The 20,785-nt window shown below is 43.8% G+C and overlaps 1 protein-coding gene across 3 annotated transcripts in view; it reads left to right on the top strand.

Moving 5' to 3' along the window:
- tbc1d4 (TBC1 domain family, member 4) overlaps positions 1–20,785 on the top strand; it is a 318,014-nt gene that overhangs the window by 130,490 nt on the left and 166,739 nt on the right. Inside the window, exon 1 of one of the 3 annotated variants that reach the window (XM_072258784.1) lies at positions 13,604–13,670. The exons of the other annotated variants lie outside the window; for them this stretch is intronic. Coding sequence (XP_072114885.1) covers positions 13,608–13,670 — 63 coding nt within the window. The 5' untranslated portion in view covers positions 13,604–13,607. Of the gene's footprint in view, positions 1–13,603; positions 13,671–20,785 lie in introns of those variants that run through there. 3 annotated transcript variants of the gene reach the window in all.

Below are 20,785 nucleotides of genomic sequence, written 5' to 3' on the forward strand. Positions count from 1 at the left end.
GAGTGAGGTAGATCAGTTAGTTGAGTGGTGCCGAACAACAACATTGTACTCAACGTCAGAAAGGTCAAGGAATTGATTGGGGACTTCAGGAAGGAAAAATTGAGAGAACACACAGCAGTCAACGATGGAAAGGGTGTGCAGTTTCAAATTCCTGGGTGTCAGCATCTCTGAAGATCTATCTTGGGCCAACGTGAAGGCACAACAGTGGCTATATTTCACCAGGGGCTTGATGAGACTTGCTAATATATCAAAGACACTTTCTTCAGATGCAGTGTGGAGTGCATTCTAACTGGTTGCATCACTGTCTGGTATAGAGAGGTGACTGCGCAGGATCGGAAAAAGCTTCAGAAAGCTGCAAACTCAGCCAGATCCATCATGGGCACAAGCCTCCACGGCATCGAGTACATCTTCAAAAGGTGGTTCCTGAAAAAGGCAGCATGTATTATTAAGGGCCCCCATCAGCCAGAATATGCCCTCCTCTCATTGCTACCATCAAGGAGCAACTACAGGACCCTGAAGACACACATTTAACCCTTTAGCAACAGCTTCTATCCCTCCGCCATCAGATTTTTGAATGGACAATGAACCCACGTACACCGACTGATTAGTTTTCTTTTTGCACTGATTTAATTATTTAAAAAAATATATTTCTTATTGTAATTTATAGTTTATTACTATTAAGTATTGCCATGTACTGCAGCAGCAAATCAACAAATTTCATGAAATACCTGCATGCCATGATATTAAACCTGATTTTGATTCTGATTGTTAATATATTTAATAAGATTACACGAATATAAAGGTAGTTATTTTGATAGGGGTTTGTTCTTCAGTGTAATGGTAACAACCACCCTAATATCGTGATTAAAATTAGTTTATTTCAGTAATGCTGATAAGTTCAGGCGTTTATTACAGGACCCCATGCTGAAAGTACCACCGTGAATAATTATCAACTTAGAAAACTATTGATTTAGGAAGGTGTTTTAGCAGCAGTAAGTATTTGCATGTTGTGCTATATATTGAGGTGCCTTGGCATTGTTTGAATCTTGGTCATTGGCACCGCCAATGTATTGATTTGATGCCTTTTCATAAGGTTTTTGTAATAATTGCAGATAGAGCTGGGAGTATCCAGTACGTTGGATTTTGATGAACAGTTTAATGCCTGTGGAATAGAGGCAGTGATTTACTTTGGACTGACTTCTTTATTTTATCTGTGCTACTAGCAGTGATAAAAGGGAGAATTCCTGAAGTTTGCCAATTCCATGGTGAGAAACTGACTGTTTCAGCAGTAGGTTCAAAACCAGAAACGGACTGAGAAATGAAAGATATAAAACGAGTGAGAAAGATATTTGAATTAAAAGAAAGCTACTGGAGACAGTTTGCATTACAAGTTCCCATCACCCAGGACATGTCTGCTTCTCATTGCTACCATCAGGAAGGAGTTACAGAAACGAAAGGCACATGCTCCTAGATTCAGGAACCGCTTCTCCTCCTCTGCCATCAGATTTCTGAATGGACATTGAACCCATGAACAATACCTCACTACGGTTTTATTTTTAGTATTTGCACTAATTTAATTTAAATATTTATTTATTTATTTACTTACTTTAATTCACATTTTTTCTATTGTTATGTATGCATTGTACTGCTGCCACAAAGACAGGTGATGTTAATTCTGATTCTGAAGTTGGACTTTGTAGTTTGAAAAATGATTAATGCTTAATTGGCAATAACCTGGTGCACTGTTGATGCTGAATACACTTCATATCTGAGATGCTGCCTGGCCTACTGCGTTCACCAGCAACTTTTATGTGTGTTGCTCATACCTGGCCCCTCAGCTTTACGGCTGGCTTTGGGAAAAAGATGTTACCTTTGAATCTTTGGTGATGATTGTGTTTTGTACACTTTATGCTCACAAGAGGAGTCATTCTCACTGTATTTTCTGCAGCAAAGAGTTTCACCTTTTTAAAGATTTTGGTTGGGGTGCCTCCTTTGTCCTTTCTCCAGCTGCGTGTCTGTCCAATAAAAGTGATGTCTGCCAGATGTAGAAAGGTCTGCAGTAACTTCAGTGAAAGCCTGAATGAAGTCTCTGTGCTTTAAATGTTCATCAGAACATCCTACAAAAAGTAGTGGATACGGCCCAGTCCATTACTGGTAAAGCCCTCCTGACCATTGAGCATTTCTACAAGGAGCACTGTTACAGGAAAGCAGCATCTATTATCAAAGATCCCCACCATCCTGGTAATGCTCTTTTCTCACCGCTGCCATCAGGAAGGAGGTACAGGAGCTTCAGGACTCACAACACTTGGTTCAGGAGCAGTTATCACCCCTCAGCCATCAGGTTCTGGAACCAGAGAGGATAACTTTGCTCAACTTCACTTACCCCATCACTAAACTGTTCCCACAACCTATGGACTCACTTTCAAGGACTCTTCAACTCAGAAATATGTTGTAATATTTATTTGTTTATATATTATTATTATTTTGATTTTTTTTCTTTTTGTATTTGCACAGGTTGTTGTCTTTTGCAAATTAGTGATTTCGTATGTCTTGTGTGCAGATTTTCATTGATTCTAATGAGTTTCTTCGTATTTACTGTGAATGCTCATATAATGGATCTCAGGGTAGTGTAGGGTGACGTATATACGATAATTAAGTTACTTTGAACTTTGCAATTAATCTTCCACTTTTCCAGACTTTGCTAACTTTGGGAGTTTCTGATGAAATACTGGTTCTGGGCCAGATGTTACTGCTGATTGCAACAGTAACTGTGGAAACAGTTAAAATGCTGTCTGCTTTAATGGATGTCTATCTTGTCACATTAACCCATTATAAACTAAACCTTTTTAATTGCTACAGCCACATAGATGCCACAAAGGATAGTTATTTTACATTTAAAGAAATTTAAACTCTGGTGGTTTGAATTACTTTGAAGGATATTTTAAGTGTCTCCAGAAGCAATCTGCAGTTTTAGAAAGCTTAAGAGAATTTCCAGTTATTATTACCTTTCTTATCCCACAGTATGATCTCAAGATTCCCTTTGCCCCTACCCTCTCATTGTTTTACTTGTATATCCGCTGCTGCCTAAGTCTAGAACTTAGACTTCCACAGACACTGGAACTCACTGACTAAAAGGGTGGGATGTCATGTTTTGTAACATCAAAACAGTAAACTAATTCAAAGGAAGACACAGGAATCTGAAATGTGGGTATAACTTCGGGGTTACTTTAACTGAGGCGCGCACATATCATGTAGCATGATGGTGTATGCAATTCTCGTATTTATACATGTAACTCATAATGGATGATTGAAATGAACAATAATGCTTAATCAATATACAGTTTATACAAGATCATGTAAATATAACTGAAATATCAAATACACAACTGGTGAAGGCTCCCCACATATACACTGTACTTGCTGTGTAGTTGAGGAGCCAAGACCTACAGGGTCTGTGTCCAGTGCTGGAAGGTGTATATAGGTCGGGTGGGTTTTGATTGACTGTCACATACATGGCAGTCTGCTTGGCCTGCTTTTCCATCATAGGTTTCCATGATTCAATCTGACTTTATGGACTGCGGAGACACAAGAGACTCAGGAGCTGGAATCTAGAGCAACAACAATTGCTGGAGGAACACAGTGGATCGAGCAGTACCTGTGAGGGAAATGGAGAGTCGTTGATTCAGGTTGAGACCTTTCCCCTGGTCTGAAAGAGAGACGGGAGGCCAGTGCAAAGAGGCGGGGCAACAGCTGGCAGGTGATAGTTAAGGGGGAGTGATTGGCAGATGGTGGGGGTGGATGGGAGGGTAGGAATGATGTCAGAAAGCTGGGAAGTGGTGATAGGTGGAGGGGACAAAGGGCTGAAGATGACGGAGTCTGATAGGAGGGGAAGCTGAGGGAGGGGAGCATGGATAATGAAGAGGGTGAGGGTATGGGTAGGGGTGGTGTTAAATGCCCCTTGTGGGCCTTTTAAAGTAGATTGCTCAGTTCACTAAAGGGGAAATAATTTAGCAGACTTCTAGTACTCCTTATAAAATGGTTTCCACATGCTGCATCTTGGATGAGGCATCGCCTTTTAATGGCAAACATGCAGATTTGTATTAATTTCTGTGTGATTTCCCAACATCATTACAAACTTGTTCAGATTTGTTGCTCATTTGTATTACAGCTGACCTTCCCAATGAATTGTTAGTGCATTACAAAGGAATGTGATTATAAAATAAGATTATCTTATTTGTCACATAAGACCGTAACCATAGACCATAAGGCATAAGAACAGAATTGGGCCATTTGGCCCATTGATCTACTCCACCATTCAATCATGGCTGATCCTTTTCCCCCCCCTCCTCAGCCCCACTCCCTGGCCTTCTCCCAGTAACCTTTGATGTCATGAACAATCAAGAACCTATCAATCTCCTCCTTAAATACACCCAACAACCTGGCCCCCGCAGCTGCCTGTGGTAACAAATTCCACAAATTCACCACCCTCTGGCCAGAGAAATTTCTCTGCATCTCTGTTTTAAATGGATGCCCCTGTATTCTGAGGCTGTGCCCTCTTGTTCTAGACTTCCCCACAGTGGAAAACATCCTTTCCACATCTACTCTGTCTAGGCCTTTCAACATTTGAAAGGTTTCAATGAGTTCCCCCTTTATCCTTCTAAGTTCCAGCGAGTACAGGCCATCTTATGATAATGCTTTAATTCCCGGAATCATCCTTGTGAACCTCCTCTGAAACCTTTCCAATGTCACCTCATTTTTTCTTAGATAAGGAGCCCAGAACTGCTCACAATTCTTAAGGTGATGCCTCACCAGTGCCTTATAAAGCCTCAGCGTTATATCCTTGCTCTTCTGTTCTAGACATCTTGAAATGAATGCAAACATGGCATTTACCTTCCTCACCACTGACTCAGCTTGCAAGTTAACCCTTAGGGTGTTCTGCACAAGGACTCCAAAGTGCCTTTGCATCTCAGGTTTTTGGATTTCCTCCCTGTTTGGGTTTCTTTACCTTAAGCTCTCTAATCGCCTTCAGTTCATTACATAACACCGAATCCAGTATGACTGATCCCCTAAGTAGGTTCAATGACAAACTGCTCCAAAAAAGCCATCTTGTAGGCATTCAACAAACTCACTGTCTTGAGATCCATTATCAACCTGATTTTTCCAATCTACCTGCATGTTAAGATCTCCCATGACTATCATAATATTGCCCTTTTGGCATGTCTTTTCTATTTCCCAATGTAATCAGTAATCCACATTTCAGCTGCTGTTTGGAGGCCTGTGTATAACTGCCACCAAGGTCCTTTTACCCTTGTAGTTTCTTAACTCAGTCCACAAATAGTCAACATCATCTGATCCTTTGTCACATCTTTCTACTGATTTGATGCTATTGTTTACCAGTAGAGTCATGCCCACTCTGCCTACCTTCCTATCCCACCGATACAATATGTAACCTTGGATATTCAGCTCCCAACTACAACTATGTACGTTGAAATATGAAAGCATACGGTGAAGTGCCTAGAGAGCCTCAAATCAAATCAGTGAGGGTTGTGCTGGGCAGCCTGCAAGTGTCAATATACTTCTGTTGCCAATGTAGCATGCCCGCAAATCACTAATCCTAATCATACATCCTTGGAATATGGGGCGAAACTGGAATACCCGACGGAAGCCCACAGAATCACGGGGAAACATACAAACTTCTTACAGGCAGCCAATTGAACTCCGATTGGTGATCAGTGGCACTATAAAGCGATGCAGGAACTGCAATGCAACCCTGCTGCCAAAGGGATATAGGAAAGCACAGAGTTAATGAACTAAATGCAGTGAATTCCCTTAAGACTATCTTGCCTTGCACTATAGCCAGTGAAAGTAATTAGTGCTCATCTTAGTCACTTTCCTTGTGATTGGAAGACCCTGTTGGACATTGTTAATGTGAAACTCTGCAAGTCCAATTGACTGGTTGATTGGCAGATGGCGGGGGAGCTGTGTGGCCTCATTTGTAATGAGGACTAGACCTCAAGCCACGATATTGCCAGTTAACAGCCTCCCAGGAGAGAGGCATTGGAGTTGGTGTGCTCCACTGGAGGCCATGTGGCGTGTCATCCAAGCTGGAGTCTGTGCTTTCCCCCAGTGTTCACTAGGCAGAAGACAAGCTGTAGTGTGTTCAGCTGCAGACTGCTGAACATTCATGGACTCAGGGACTTGGACTGTTTTTTTTCTTGTGTGTGATTTGTATTTTACTGCTACCTTATATGTGCTGTATGTGCCTTGTGCTGTGTATGACTGTGTGTACTGTGTTTTGCACGTTGGCCCTGGAGTAACGCTGTTTTGTTTGGCTCTATTCATGGTATTCATGTAGGGTTGAATGACTCTTGAACTTGAATGCCAGTAAGAATTGTTGGTGCAATATTTGGGATGTTTTATTTTTCTGGAATCACCTGGATTTATGGACTAAACTTCCAAATCATTTAGAAACATAAGAAATAGGTTTCAGTAGGTACACTTAATGTCAGAGAAATGTATACAATATACATCCTGAAATTCTTTTTTTTGCAAACATCCATGAAAACAGAGGGTGTCCCAAAGAACGAATGACAGTTAAACGTTAGAACCCTAAAGCCGCTCCCCACACAAACAGCAGCAAAGCAATGACCCCCCCCCATCAGCAAAAGAAGCATTGGCGCTTCCCCCCCACCCCCCCCACACCGAGCACTCAAGTGTGCAGCAAAACATCAATAAAGACACAGACTTGCAGTACCCCAAAGACTACTCATTTGACATACCACAGGCTCGCCCTCTCCCTGAATATAAGCAGTATAAGCAAGATTAGGCCCTGTAACTTGTCAAACCTGTTTTGGCATTTGTTGACCAACTGCAGTCTTAGTCAATGGCCCTAGCTCCATTGTAACTGTTCTGCCCAAGTCTGCGAGAAATTGCAGTGATCTTTTAATGCAGCACATTCCATCACGCAAACCATCCTCCCCACTATTCAACTCTGTCTACAGTTCCTGCTGCCTCATGAAAGTAGTCAACAGGACAAAGGACCCCTCCCACTCTGGACATTCTGTCTTCACCCCCCTCCCATTGGGCAAATGTTTGCGAGCATATACCAGCCGACTCAAGGACAGCTATATCAGACTCTTGAATAGACCTCATATGCTATATGGTGAACACCGAATCTACCTAATCATGGCCACTGCACTTTCTTTACCTACCTGCACTACACTCTCTCTAGGAACTATGACACCACTTCCTATTTTTCTCACTGTACGTACATTGATGTACGTATGCGTGACACGATCTATCTGGATGGAACATGAACAAATGATTTTCACTGTATCTCAGTATACTGTATGTAGCAATAGTAAACCTATTCCACTTCTTTCCTCAAATTGCTCCTCTTCTCTGTACCAGTACATTGAAATCTTGGCCTACTCAGTGAAGAGAGATTAGCTCTTCCTGTTTATCCAGTTTCATTTCCAATTTCATTTCCTGTCTGTTTTCTCTCTAACCTTTAACTTCCCCCGTGGTCCAATAGCCTGTTTATTTGAACATGATTAATATTAAATGATAGAACCAGCACCTTGCCAAAGCCCACATTTCCAAACAAATCATGATCCTTTGAGCATTAAAATTATTCTTAATCCCTGTCTTAGTTGAACATCCATCTACCTTTCTGTGCCTTTGCGTCATTTTTGTTTAGTTTCTGAAGGATTGCGAAGGGCTGCAGTTCATTTTGTGTAATGTGAGTGGCATTTCTTCCTATAAATAACTAACAATTTTACTATTAAATCTCTTCCTAGCTTCACCAAATTATCTCTGGGGATGAAGATGGATTTTTCTTTGCAGATGCATGTTTTGCAGATGTGTTTGCATTTGCTGAGAAGCATTTGATTTGGGTGTGGGCCTAGTGTTTCAACAATGCTCACAAAGGTTCTCGGTTCTCAAAAAGGATGAAACGTGACTGTCAAGTGCCCTCAGGCTCTTATATTTCATTGAGATCACCACCGGTTCTCCTAAACCTGCTCCAACTTTCCACGTAATGCAACTTCTTCATTCCAGGGAGGTGTTCAGAAATAAGAATGTTATTTTCATTTTCCTGGAGCACTTCAGGGGTAGGAGTAATTGGAGAGGGAGAGGAACAGCTGCTTGATAGATCTAGGAATCCATCTGATGAGGCCACTAAAGATTATGCCAAGCAAACTTGGCAAGCTTTGGTCTGAGGTATAATTGCAACGCTGAGTAACTGACCTGGCCCGTGCCTTCTGGCGTCAGTCCGTAGATATCCCTTGTAGAGGTGTGCAGCAGGTTTTCATATCAAGAAAAGTGTGACCACTGGTGGAAGTTTATTTAGATCATACATTATCCACAATGAAGACAAAAAGGACTACCAATGTAGGAATCTGGAGCAACAAGTAATGTGCTGGAGGAACTCGGTGGGAGGAAAGGAATTGTGAACGTTTTGGTCAAGACCCTGATTTAGGAGGCAATCTTGGATGGTGCCATCCAAAATTATGCACCAATATTTCTAACCTTCCTCCTCCTCCCCCCTCTCCCCACTCCCTCTCCCCTCCCCCTCCCTTTCACCCCTTGTCCCCCCTTCTCTCCCCTCCCCCTTCTCCCCTTCTCCCCCTTCTCCCAACCTATCTCCCCTTCTTCTGCCCCTTCTCCCCCCTTCCACACCCCTCCCCCTTCATCACCCCCTCTCCACCCCACTTCATCAGCCAGGGCTTCAGCTGTAACTCTCAGTCCTGATGTACGGTCTGGTTCTCTGCCTGATATACCAACAATTCTTTTCCCCACAGAGGTGCTACTTGATTCACTGGTTGTTTCAATAAGTGAAAACAACTCAACAGTTTGTTATTCTCTCCCTGCTTTCCTCTCTATGCGGTGGAGACATGAGAGTAATAAAGCCATAGAGTCATAGAACATAACAGCTCAGAAACTGGCCCTTCAGTCCATCTATTTTGTGCTGAACTAATATTCTACCTCATCTCATTGACATCCACATGGAGCAAAGCCCTCCGTATCCCTCCCATCCATGCAGCTATCCAAATTTCTCTTCAATGTTGTAACGAAACCCACAGCTCACAACCCACGAGCTGACAGCTCATTCCACACTCTCACCACCCTCTGAGTGAAGAAGTTCCCCCTCTTGTTCCCCTTAAACACTTCATTTCTCAACCTTAACCCATGTAATCTCACACAATCTCAGTGGGGAAAAAAAAACTACTTGCATTTACTCTATTTAGAACCCTCATAATTTTGCATGCCTCTGTCAAATCTCCCCTTCTTCTTCTATGTTCTGGGGAATAAAATACTCACCTATTCAACCTTTCTCTATAACTCAGGTCCTCAAGTCCTGGCAATACCCTTGTAATTTTTTTCTGCTCTCTTACTGATACCTTTCCTGTAGGTAGGTGACAAGATTACTTGGGTACGTCATGGTTGGCATGAACAGGATGGGCTGGGTGACCTGTTCCTCTGCTCTTGATTGTGCCATTCACTTTCCCAGTTAATGTGGCTTTTGGTCATTTACCCTTTTATCTTCTGTGGCTCGGCACTTGTTTGTTCCTGGGTGGTAATACGGGAGCAGATCAGGTTTGGTATCACTGTTGTCTGCCGTGAAGTTTGTTGTTTTGCAGTGCGCCACATCCAAATTACTGTAAGTTACAAGTAAAAAAAGGGTGCAAGAGCAATAGAGTGGTGGTGTTCATGGATTATTCAGAAATCTGAAGGCAGAAGGGAAGAAGCTGTTCTTAAAAAGTTGAATGTGTGCCTTCAGGCTCCTGTATCTGCTCCCCCATGACTTGTTCAGTATTTGCTACAAAGAGGCAGGCCTGGGTGTGGGTGCAGTGTTTGCATAAAGATGCAGGCCTGGGTGTGGGTGCAGTGTTTGAACGAAGGTGCAGGCCTGGGTGTGGGTGCAGTGTTTGAACAAAGAGGCAGGCCGGGGTGTGGGTGCAGTGTATGAACGAAGTTGCAGGCCTGGGTGTGGGTGCAGTGTTTGAACAAAGAGGCAGGCCTGGGTGTGGGTGCAGTATTTGCATAAAGATGCAGGCCTGGGTGTGGGTGCAGTGTTTGAAAGAAGGTGCAGGCCTGGGTGTGGGTGCAGTGTTTGAACGAAGGTGCAGGCCTGGGTGTGTGTGCAGTGTTTGGACGAAGGTGCAGGCCTGGGTGTGTGTGCAGTGTTTGAACGAAGGTGCAGGCCTGGGTGTGGGTGCAGTGTTTGAACGAAGGTGCAGGCCTGGGTTTGGGTGCAGTGTTTGAACGAAGTTGCAGGCCTGGGTGTGGGTGCAGTGTTTGAACGAAGGTGCAGGCCTGGGTGTGGGTGCAGTGTTTGAATGAAGGTGCAGGCCTGGGTGTGGGTGCAGTGATTGAACGAAGTTGCAGGCCTGGGTGTGGGTGCAGTGTTTGCATAAAGATGCAGGCCTGGATGTGGGTGCAGTATTTGAACAAAGGTGCCCCAGTGTCTGTCATCAACAGATAAGAGGGTCAAATCTGTGAGTGTGACCACAAAGACATGGAAGTGGGCAGAAGCATTTTATGGAACCAGAAGGTACATTTTAGTTGGCCTGACCTCAACAAAATATCTATTCACAGAAAGTGAAGCGCGAGTTTTGCTGTTTTTTTTGTTTCTGAATGATATTGGAGGGTTGGGGGGAAGGTGGGAGATTGAGGCTGAGAGGAAAAATGGATAGCCATGACTGTATGGGCCAAATGGCCTAATCCTGTTCCTATACCTTACAGTCTATATGTTTTTGAAACATTCGTTGAAGTGATGTGGGTTTCAAAGGCGGAGCCAGCAATTATTTTCCCCTGTCTGGCTGACCTTGAGAAGGTGGTGATGAGCGGCCTTTTTGAACAGCTGCAGTCTTTGAGTTGTTGGGTATAAGCCTGATGTTATTAGGGAGCGTGTTCCAGGATCTTTGCGCAGCAACAGTGAGTGAATGGGGATATGCTTCCCAAGTCAGGAAGGCGAGTGCCTTTGCCTTTGCTGTCCGTGTCCTTCGAGCCGGCAGAGGTCACGAGTTTGATAGACAGGTGCTGAGGAGTCTCGGTGAGTTGCTGTGGTGTATTGTTACAGCCATTGGGTTATTATTGTCACATGTACCGAGATACACTGAAAAGCTTGTCTTGCATGCCATTCAATCAAATCAAATCATTACCCAGTGTATTAAGGTGAGTGTGTGTGTGCGCATGTGTGTTGGTTGTCAATCGTTTCTGATGATGATGTTAAAAAAAGAATAAGGTAAAACAATAACTATATTATAAATGTAACAGCTACAGAGAAAGTGCAGTGCAGGTAAACAATTAAGTGCAAGATCACGACAAGTGGATTGTGAGGTCAAGAGCCCTTTTATCCTTCTAGCGAGCTATTTCAGTCTCATACTGGAGAGGCAGAAGCTGTCCGTGAGCCTGGTGGTACCTGCTTTCAGGCTTTTGAATCTTCTGCCTGATGGAGAGGGGACAGAATGTCCAGGGTGGGTGGGGCTTTTGATTATGCTGGCTACTTTTACTGAGGCAATGAGAAGTGCTAATTGAAACAGGCCCTCGGCCCACTGAGTCTGCCCTGATTTGGGATGTAGTAGTAAACCGGAGGAGAGTGTGCCAATGTTACATCGACAACACCCGAGGTCAGGATTGAATCTGGTGCTGTGAGGCAGCGACTCCGTCTGTTGTGCTACAGTGCCGCACACAATGATCTGTAGACGATCATAGATGAAGGCATAACGAGAATATGTCACACTAATGTCAGGCTTTGCTTAGCATCTACAACTAGCCTGAACAGAACCTATTCTGTGGGCTTGCCGGTGTTGTGGGGGCATCAGGTGGATGGGAGGAGCGCTCCTATTGTTCACTGCCTCACCAGTGGGAGGGCAAAGTTGGTTTTGGCCATCGGCCCATGCTCCACAGTGAAATTAAGCAAGCAGGTTGGCTAGTCCTTGGACCTGTCTGGTGCTAACTCTTTGAGGGACCCTCTGAAACTTGGTGCAGACACATTAAAGCTTTCAACCCACTGTTACCAGACACTCAAATGGATTCTTGTACGTCAAGATGGACTCTTGGCCTCAGAATCTACCTCATTATGATCTTACGTAGAACATAGAGCATTACAGCACAGGAACAGGCCCTTCAGCCTACAATGTTGTGCCGAACTATAGTGCACTTTCTTGTTTATCTCCACCACATATTTTTGGGAGCTTTTACACTTTACTCTGGATTGTTATTGTTTTACCTTATTCTAGCTCAATACACTGAGTAATTATTTGATCTGTGTAAACAGTTCCCAAGATAGGCTTTTCACTATATTTTGGTAAATGTTGTGTAGCCCACCTGGCCACCCTCAGGGTCGCTCGGCTCACTGTCGTCTAGGGAAACAGCCTCGGCCACGCCAAACTGGGTAATTCGTTTGTGTGGATGCTGTGTGAGGTACCCCACCCCGCCCAAATAACAGACAATACACCAGATGCAATTAAATGATTTACAGTTTATAGATATTACTAATTCTATGACATTAATATGCATTTGATACAGAGAGGAAAGTAATGGAAAAAAAAGGCGCCAACACTTATCAAAGTTCAATCTCTTCATGCACAAAAACCGTTGGAGCTCAAGGACCTCCTTCACCCTGCGACCCCCTCGGACCACCTCGACCGGCCGCCTGGGACCAACAACGGTGGTCGACCAGACACTCCACACGGGTCCGTCTCCGTCTCCTCGCCGAACGTCCTGCTCGGGGTCCGACCCCGTTAGCGGACTCACAGCACCTGGTCCATCCTCTGTCTCGCTCTCCCGCCTTCTGCCCCCAAACCCCCTCACAAACAGTATCTTCAAATACACCAAAACCATAACAACTATCCCAATTGGTTAATAGCACCCTCTTATCACCCTCTAAACCACAATAAGCTGCTAGTGCAAACTTTCTCAGCGTTAAAGCACAACAAAGCCGCATTCCCCAGATTAACATAACAAAAACGCCATTTTAGTTAGCCTCCGCAGTAACATAAAAGTCGAAACCCCCTTACAGTTGTAATGTAAACAAAGTCACCAGGGAGAGACTGAAGCTAGTGAAAGTAGAAGTGCTTTATTCAACAAAGACCAGCAGCAGACTTCATATTGAGACCCTTTCGGAGGAAGAGGCCTGTTTGATCGAACATTGCGTAACATTTTATACGCTAAAGATCAAAGAATAATTCTATATTTACAATGTATCTACAATGCTTTCATTCAATTGCATATAACTGTCACACTTCCTTCTTCACACCCACACTCCAGACACCTAAAATGAATGTTAATCAACATTGTATAGTTTTTCAATTAACTACTGTTCATAGCTCTGGGAACCTATTGTCCAGGGCTGCATTTTAAATTTAACCTACAGTCCATGTTCAGGAATGAAGGTTGGTTGCTGAAGTTAATATTTGCTCATATGCCCTAACCACATGTGACATAACAAACCAATAGCAGTAAAGGCTGTGGGAAAGACCACAGTGTGGGGACTTGTTGCCACTGGAGACTGAGGGGCTGGGTCTTGTGTACCAGCCTCAGAAAGAGTTCGACAAATGGAATGAGGATGAAGCATAAATCGCGGTTGACACTCTGTAAACATGAGAAAGGCTGCAGATTTAAATCTGAATGCAACACAGTCAAAATGCTGCAGGAACTACTTGGTGAGAAAGTGAATCTGTCAAAGGAATGTCAATGGGGGGAAAGAGGGGGTGAGTGGCCAGGAAGGAGGGTGGGGACTGGCGTGAGTGGAGAAGAGGAGGGAAGGGCAGGGAAAGTGGGAGGGGTGGTGAAGAGGGGAAGGGGTAAAAGGGAGAGGGTAAAAGATGTAGGAAGGGGGGAAGAAGAGGGGGAGTCTGCTTCCTAAATCCACTGCAGAAATAATTTGCTGAAGGCCCTTATTTTTTGTACTTTTGACAGTCTATGTCAAGGCCTTAATTATATGAGAGACTTCCAGTTGTGACTTCAAGGAGCAGGGTTGGACAGATCTCTATAAGACTGATTCGGTGTGGGGCCCATGCACACTATTCCAGCCAATGGAAACTCAGAATTGCAAACAAGGCCTTTACCAGAGCCTCACTGAGATGTATTTCAATAATATTACCAAAATAATACATTCTGAGGAATATAGATCTGTCTGTTTCAGACTCTCATAGTTGGTCAATGCTCTTAGACCAGTAATGAGCCTAGTGACTCTTCTGGACTGCCTCTGAGCCTTTCTTAAATAAGAGAAGTATTTATGTTTCCTTCAGATAATTTCATAGTTCTTTCTTGACAGTCCACGTTCAGACATGAGGACCTTCCCAACAGGGTGTCACTCTTCTGCTCGTCAGTTGTGCACTAGTGGGAGTGAAAAGATTTGAATTATGACCCCACTTTTCCTCCATTTAGCATTGGGACTGCTTGTGATCAGCGAGGCAGGCAACACTGCCCCTGCGTGGACGGCAATGTAATTGCAGGAGCCTCAGGCCACTGGCAAAGCTGTGAAATTTAGTGTCTTATTTGTACGTGAAGCTCGCGGCCTTGTTTAGTTATGCAGTTCAGTGTATCACAATGTCGCGTGCTTTACCATTACCGTAAGATCGTAACAGGTACTGTATCTGCACCAAGTTTTTCAGTCTGAGATTTTAATTTGGGCTTCATATGAGGCGTCCAAAAAGCTGATATACAGGAGATAGAATAACTGAATAGAATTGACTTTATTTCTTACATCCTTCACATGAGGAGTAAAAATCTTTGTTACATCTCCGTCTAAATGTGCAATGTGCAATCATAGTAATTTATAATAATTTATAATAAATAGAACAGAAAGTACATTCAAATCAGCATGAATTAATCAGTCTGATGGCCTGGTGGAAGAAGCTGTCCCAGAGCCTGTTGGTCCTGGATTTTATGCTGCAGTACCGTTTCCCGGATGGTAGCAGCTCGAATAGATTGTTGGGGTGACTCCGGTCCCCAATGATTGTACGGGCCTTTTTTACACACCTGTCTTTGTAAATGTCCTGAATCATGGGAAGTTCACAACTACAGATGTGCCGGGTTGTCCGCACCACTCTCTGCAGAGTCCTGTGATTAAGGGAGGTACAGTTCCCATACCAGCCAGTGATGCAGCTAGTCAGGATGCTCTCAATTGTGCCCCTGTAGAAAGTGCTTAGGATTTAGGGGCCCATACCAAACTTCCTCAACCGTCTGAGGTGAAAGAGGCGCTGTTGCTGTGTATGGAGCACGTGAGGTCCTCAGTGGTGTGGATGCCGAGGAACTTAAAGCTGTTTACCCTCTCAACCTCAGATCCAGTGATGTCAATAGGGGTTAGCCCACAACCAGCTCCTTTGTTTTTGTGACATTGAGGGAGAGTTTGTTTTCTTGATGCCTCTGTGTCAGAGAGATGACTTCTTCTCTGTAGGCCACCTCATTATTGTTTGAGATAAGGCCAATCAATGTAGTGTTGTTGGTAAATTTAATTAACAGATTAGAGCTGTGAGTGGCGACACAGTCATGGGTATACAGGGAGTAAAGGAGGAGACTTAGTACACAGTCCTGAGGGCAGTTCCTTCCAGCATTTTCTGTGTGCTACGCACTGACTAATAGGACTGTTAAGCTTTGCTGGAAAGGAACTCTGTGGCATAATTGCATGAGCCAGAGCAGCAGCTTTGTTGACTGATTGATGTACAGCGTGGAAAAGGGCCTTCCGGCCCATCGAGCCCCGCCACCCAACAATCCCCGCATTTAATCCTAGCCTAATCATGGGACAATTTACAACAACCAATTAACCTACCAACCGGCATGTCTTCGGACTGTGGGAGGAAACTAGAGCACCCGGAGGAAACCCACGAGGTCACAGGGAGAACGTACAAACTCCTTACAGGCAGCAGTGGGAACTGAACCTGGGTCGCCTGTACGGTAAAGTGTTGTGCTAACCACTACGCTACCGTGCCACCCTATTCCCTACGGAATTGAACTGGAATCATTGACCAGGGGTGAATTTGTTGAGTCATACTGTATGCCCATAACTCTTCCTGTTTCCCTTCTATCTACAACAAGCTCCTACAACATTCAGTCACAGTTCCAATCCACATGGTGCAGTCTGTAGTCACTAAATCAACCTTTTTATGCCTGGACGTCCTGAAGTAACAGGATGGAAGAGTAATTTGCCTTTCAATACCTTTGCCATCATTAACATTGGGTGAAACACATAGAGAACAGATCAGCACGGGGTGCTCAAGGGTGCAGGGTTTACTTAATCACTGAAGAAGATGATTCTGACTTCAAATAAATGCTGGGCATGCTCAGCAGGTCAGGCAGCAGCTGAAAGAGAAGTGGAGTTAATATTTTGGGTCATTGATGTAAAAATGTGTCGACCATAATCATCCGCTATCCATTTCCCTGCATAGATGCTGCCTGAACTGCCGAATTCCTCCAGTAGTTTGTGTAACATTTCAATTCTTTTTCTCTCTCTGGTTCTGCTTGACCAGCTGAGTGTATTTTGCATTTTCTGTTTTATTTTAAACTTCCAGTATTTGAAAAAAAAAGGTTATTCATGCTTTAGGCTGTCCTGGCAAAGACTTGATTTATTGTGCATCCCTGCCTGCCATTGGAAAGGTGGTGGAGAGTCACCTCCTGGAATTGCTGCAGTGCTTCTGGCGAAGGAGCTCTTGTAGTGCTGAAGGCACTTCTGGAATGCTATTGGATAGGGATTTTTAGGATATAGGATAGTAATAGATAAAGAAAAATGACTAGCCAGAGTGAATTGTGACTTGGAGGAAAACTTACAAATGGTGGTATTTCCCTGTCTTTGGTACCTCCTCCCCCCAGGCAATCTCCTTGGTGGTACAAGTCATGGGTGTGGGAAGTGCTCGCTGAACGTTGTCCTCTCAGTTCATTAGGAAGGATGTGCTGGTCCTGGGGAAGGTCCAGAGGAGGTCAGCAACAATGATCCCAGGGATGAAAGGCATAGGCATAGAGTATTTGATGATTCTAGGCCTGTACTCGGTGGAAGTCAGAAGCGTTGGGGTAGGGCGGGAAATCTCGTTGTAACTACCGGATACCGAAAGACCTGAGTAGCGTGGATGTTGACATTAGTGTCCCAGGGCACTCAGAATAAAGGGGTGTCCTTTTAAAACTGAGCTGAGAATGAATTTCTTCAGCCAGAGGGTGGTGTATCTGTGAAATTTATTGGCACAGAGGCTGTGAAGGCAAACTACTTGGGTGTATTTAAGATAGATATTGTTAGGTTCTTAACTAGTGGGGGAGTGTGGTTATGGGTTATGAAGAGGAGGCAGGAGAGTAGAGTTAAAATCAGCCAAGATTGAATGGTGGAGTAGATTTGATGGGCCCAGTGGCTCAATTTGCACTTATAACTTATGGTTCCACATGGTCTCTCATTATTCAGCTGGCTAATTCCAATGAGCATCAGTTATCTTTGCAATTTTTAAATGATGGGGAAATTATTGGAGAGGATTCTTAGAGGCAGGATTTATGAACATTTGGAGAAGCATAGTGGGATTAAAGATGAACCACATGGCTTTGTGAGGGGCAGGTCATGCCTCATGATTGACTTCTTTGATGAATGTAGAGCAGTGTATAGATTTTAGTAGGGCATTTGACCTGGTTCCCCCTGGTAGGCTCACTCAGAAAGTCAGGAGGTTTGGGATTTATGGACACATGGTTTTGTCGATTCAGAATTGGCTTGACAATTACTACCAACATATCACCCGTGGAACCAGAGGAACCAACACACGTGACCACTGTTATACTGTACCACCATCAAGAATGTTTACCGTGATATCCCACGCCCACACTTTGGAAAGTTCGATCACCTGGCTGTATTTCTACTCCCAGCATAAGCAGGGACTAAAGACCACAGCACCAGCGGTGAGGTCAAAGAAGGTATGATCAAATGAGGTGAAGGAGCACCTAAAGGACTGCCTTGAGTCAGTGGTCAGGACAATATTCAGGGATTCATCTTCGAGTCTGAATGAATACGCCACAGTTGTCACTGACTTCACCAAATTCTGTGTGGATGAGTGTACTGGTTATGCCCAAATCAAAAGTTCATAGTCTACTGAGGGCTAGACTGTGGAATTCAAGACTGGTGATCCAGAAACATACAAGAAATCCAGGTGCGACATATGGAGGGCTATCTCAAGAGCAAAGAACGATACCAATTGAGATTAGAGATGGAATCAGATGCACATCATCTCTGGTAGGGTTTGCAGGCCATTACTTCCTACAAAGCGAAACCTAGCATCATGAATGGCAGTGATGCTTCACTCTCAGATGAGCTAAACGCTTTTTATGCTCGCTTTGAAAGGGGAAATAAAACTACATCTGTGCAATTCTTTGCAGAATCCAGCGATCCTGTGATTTTTGTCTTGGAGTCTGACAATAGAGCATCTTTCAAGAGGTGAACCTCGCAAGATGTCAGGCTCTGATTGTAAACTTAGTAGGGCTCTGAAAACTGTGCCAGCCAACTGCTGGGGGTGATCAAGGAGGTCTTCAATCTCTCACTGTTGCTGTCAGAGTTTCCCACCTGCTTCAAAAGGGCAAATCTCATACCTGTGTTTAGGAAGAGCTGGGTGAGCTGCCCAGTGGCACTCACATCTAATGTGATGGAGCTTTGAGGGATCGATCATCACTGGAATCAACTCCTGCCTAAGCAAGAACATGAATTTGCTGCAATTTGCCTATTGTCATGATAGATGTACAGCAGATGCAATCTCACTTGGCTACGGATCACCTGGACAATAGTAATACTCATGTCAAGCTGCTGTTTATTGACTGCAGCTCAGTGTTCAATGCAATCATACTCCAGTTTTAATCAGAAAGCCCCAACATCTGTGCATCTCTACCTCCCCCTGCAGCTGAATCCTTGACTTCCTCACCAGGGGACCACAGCCTGTGCAAATCGGAAGTAATCTTTGTTCCTTACTTACAATCAATGGTGGTACACCTCAAGGATGTGTGCTTAGCCACTGTTCTACTCTCTTTACTCCCATCATTGCGTGGCTAGGCACAGCTCAAATGCTATCTATAAATTTGCTGATGACACAACTATTGTTGGCAGAATTTCAGATGGTGACAAGGAGGTGGATAAGAGCAAGATAGATCAGTTGGTTGAGTGCTGTCACAGCAAAAACCTTGCATTCAATGTCAGTAAGACCAAGAATTTGATTGCGGGCTTCAGGAAGGGCAAGTTGAGGGAACACACAGCAGTCCTGATCGAGGAATCACAAGTGGAAAGAGCGAGCATTTTCAAGTTCCTGACTGTCAGCATCTCTGAGGATCTATCCCAACATATTGATACAATTACAAAGAAGACAAGAAATTAACTATATTTCATTAGGAATTTGTGCAGAATTGGTATGTCACTAAAGGCACCTGTAAATTTCTGCAGATGTACAGTGGAGAGCATTCTAACTCATTTCACCTCAGTCTGAATATTGAGGGGGCACGGCACAGGATTGGAAAAAGCTGCAGAAAGTTGAGAGCTCAGCCAGCTCCATTGTGGACACTAGCCTCTCCAGCATTGAAGACATCTTCAAAAGGTGATGCTTCTAAACGGTGGCTCACATCATTAAGGACCCCATTAATCCGGTCGTGCTCTCTTCTCATTGCTATCATCAAGGAGGAGGTACAGGAGCCTGAATACCCCCTCTCAACATTTCAGGAATAGCTTCTTCCCCTCTGCCGTCAGATTTCTGAATAGACAATGAACCAATGAACACTTCCTCAGTATTTTACTCTCAGCTCTTGTGGCACTACTTATTTATTTTTTATACATACTTATTGTAGTTTATAGTTCTTATTACTATGTATTGCACTCTACTGTTGCTGCAAAATGGCAACTTTCACAAGATATGCTGGTGATATTAAACCTGGTTTTGTTCTAACTCCGGTCACAAATGGGTTATGGCAAATACTGCCACATCACTGGGCAAGCATCCTGGAGAGGCATTGAAACAGAGGAGCTTGGGAGGTGAGAATGCAGGGATTAGAGGGGCAACTGGCCTTCTGCCCATGAATACTGGCCTCCAACAATGTGGACCGATGAATATTGAACACTGGAATGAAAATTTCCTCAGGTTTTAAGATAAAATTATTGAGTGTGGCTGCAGAACTAAGAGTAATATAAGATTGCAGAAGATTTTAACCATGGTCTGCCAGCTAATGAAAAGGATTTTTTTTGAGAGGAATTTGAATTCTTGTTGAGGCATTATTGGTAATTGGCTTATTATTGTCACATGTACCAAGATACAGTGAAAAGCTTTTGTTTTTCATGCTATCCAAACAGATCATTTCGGAGTGTAAATACATCAAGGAATAGCAGTAACACAATGCTGAATATAGTGTTACAGTTACAAAGAAAGTACAGTGCAAATAATTGGTAAAGTGCAAGGACTACAACAAAGCAAGTTGTGAATTCAAGAGTTCAACTTTATTGCAGGAGTCTCATAACAGCTGTTTAGAAGTTGTCCATAAAACTGGTGGTATGTCCTTTTAAGCTGTTTGATCACCTGCCCAATGTAATGGCCAGCTGCTTCATCATAGGTGACCCTGAAGATTGAGGGTGTCTTGCTTCCACTTCAGTTCTGTGGGTTTTGAAAAAGCCATGAGACTAACGTGGGATTGCAAATATGGGTGGAGCTGGAGGTTCTTGGCAGGGCCTTGAGTTGTATGAGAACGTGGAATCACGGTGTAAGTGGGAGAAGGAGCACAGTGATTTGCTGCTTTCATCATTTATATTGGACTTTGCTGATCTCCCAAAGCCTGAGCTTAGTCT

This window comes from Mobula birostris, chromosome 5 (assembly GCF_030028105.1).
Source record: "Mobula birostris isolate sMobBir1 chromosome 5, sMobBir1.hap1, whole genome shotgun sequence".
Lineage (NCBI taxonomy): Eukaryota > Metazoa > Chordata > Chondrichthyes > Myliobatiformes > Myliobatidae > Mobula > Mobula birostris.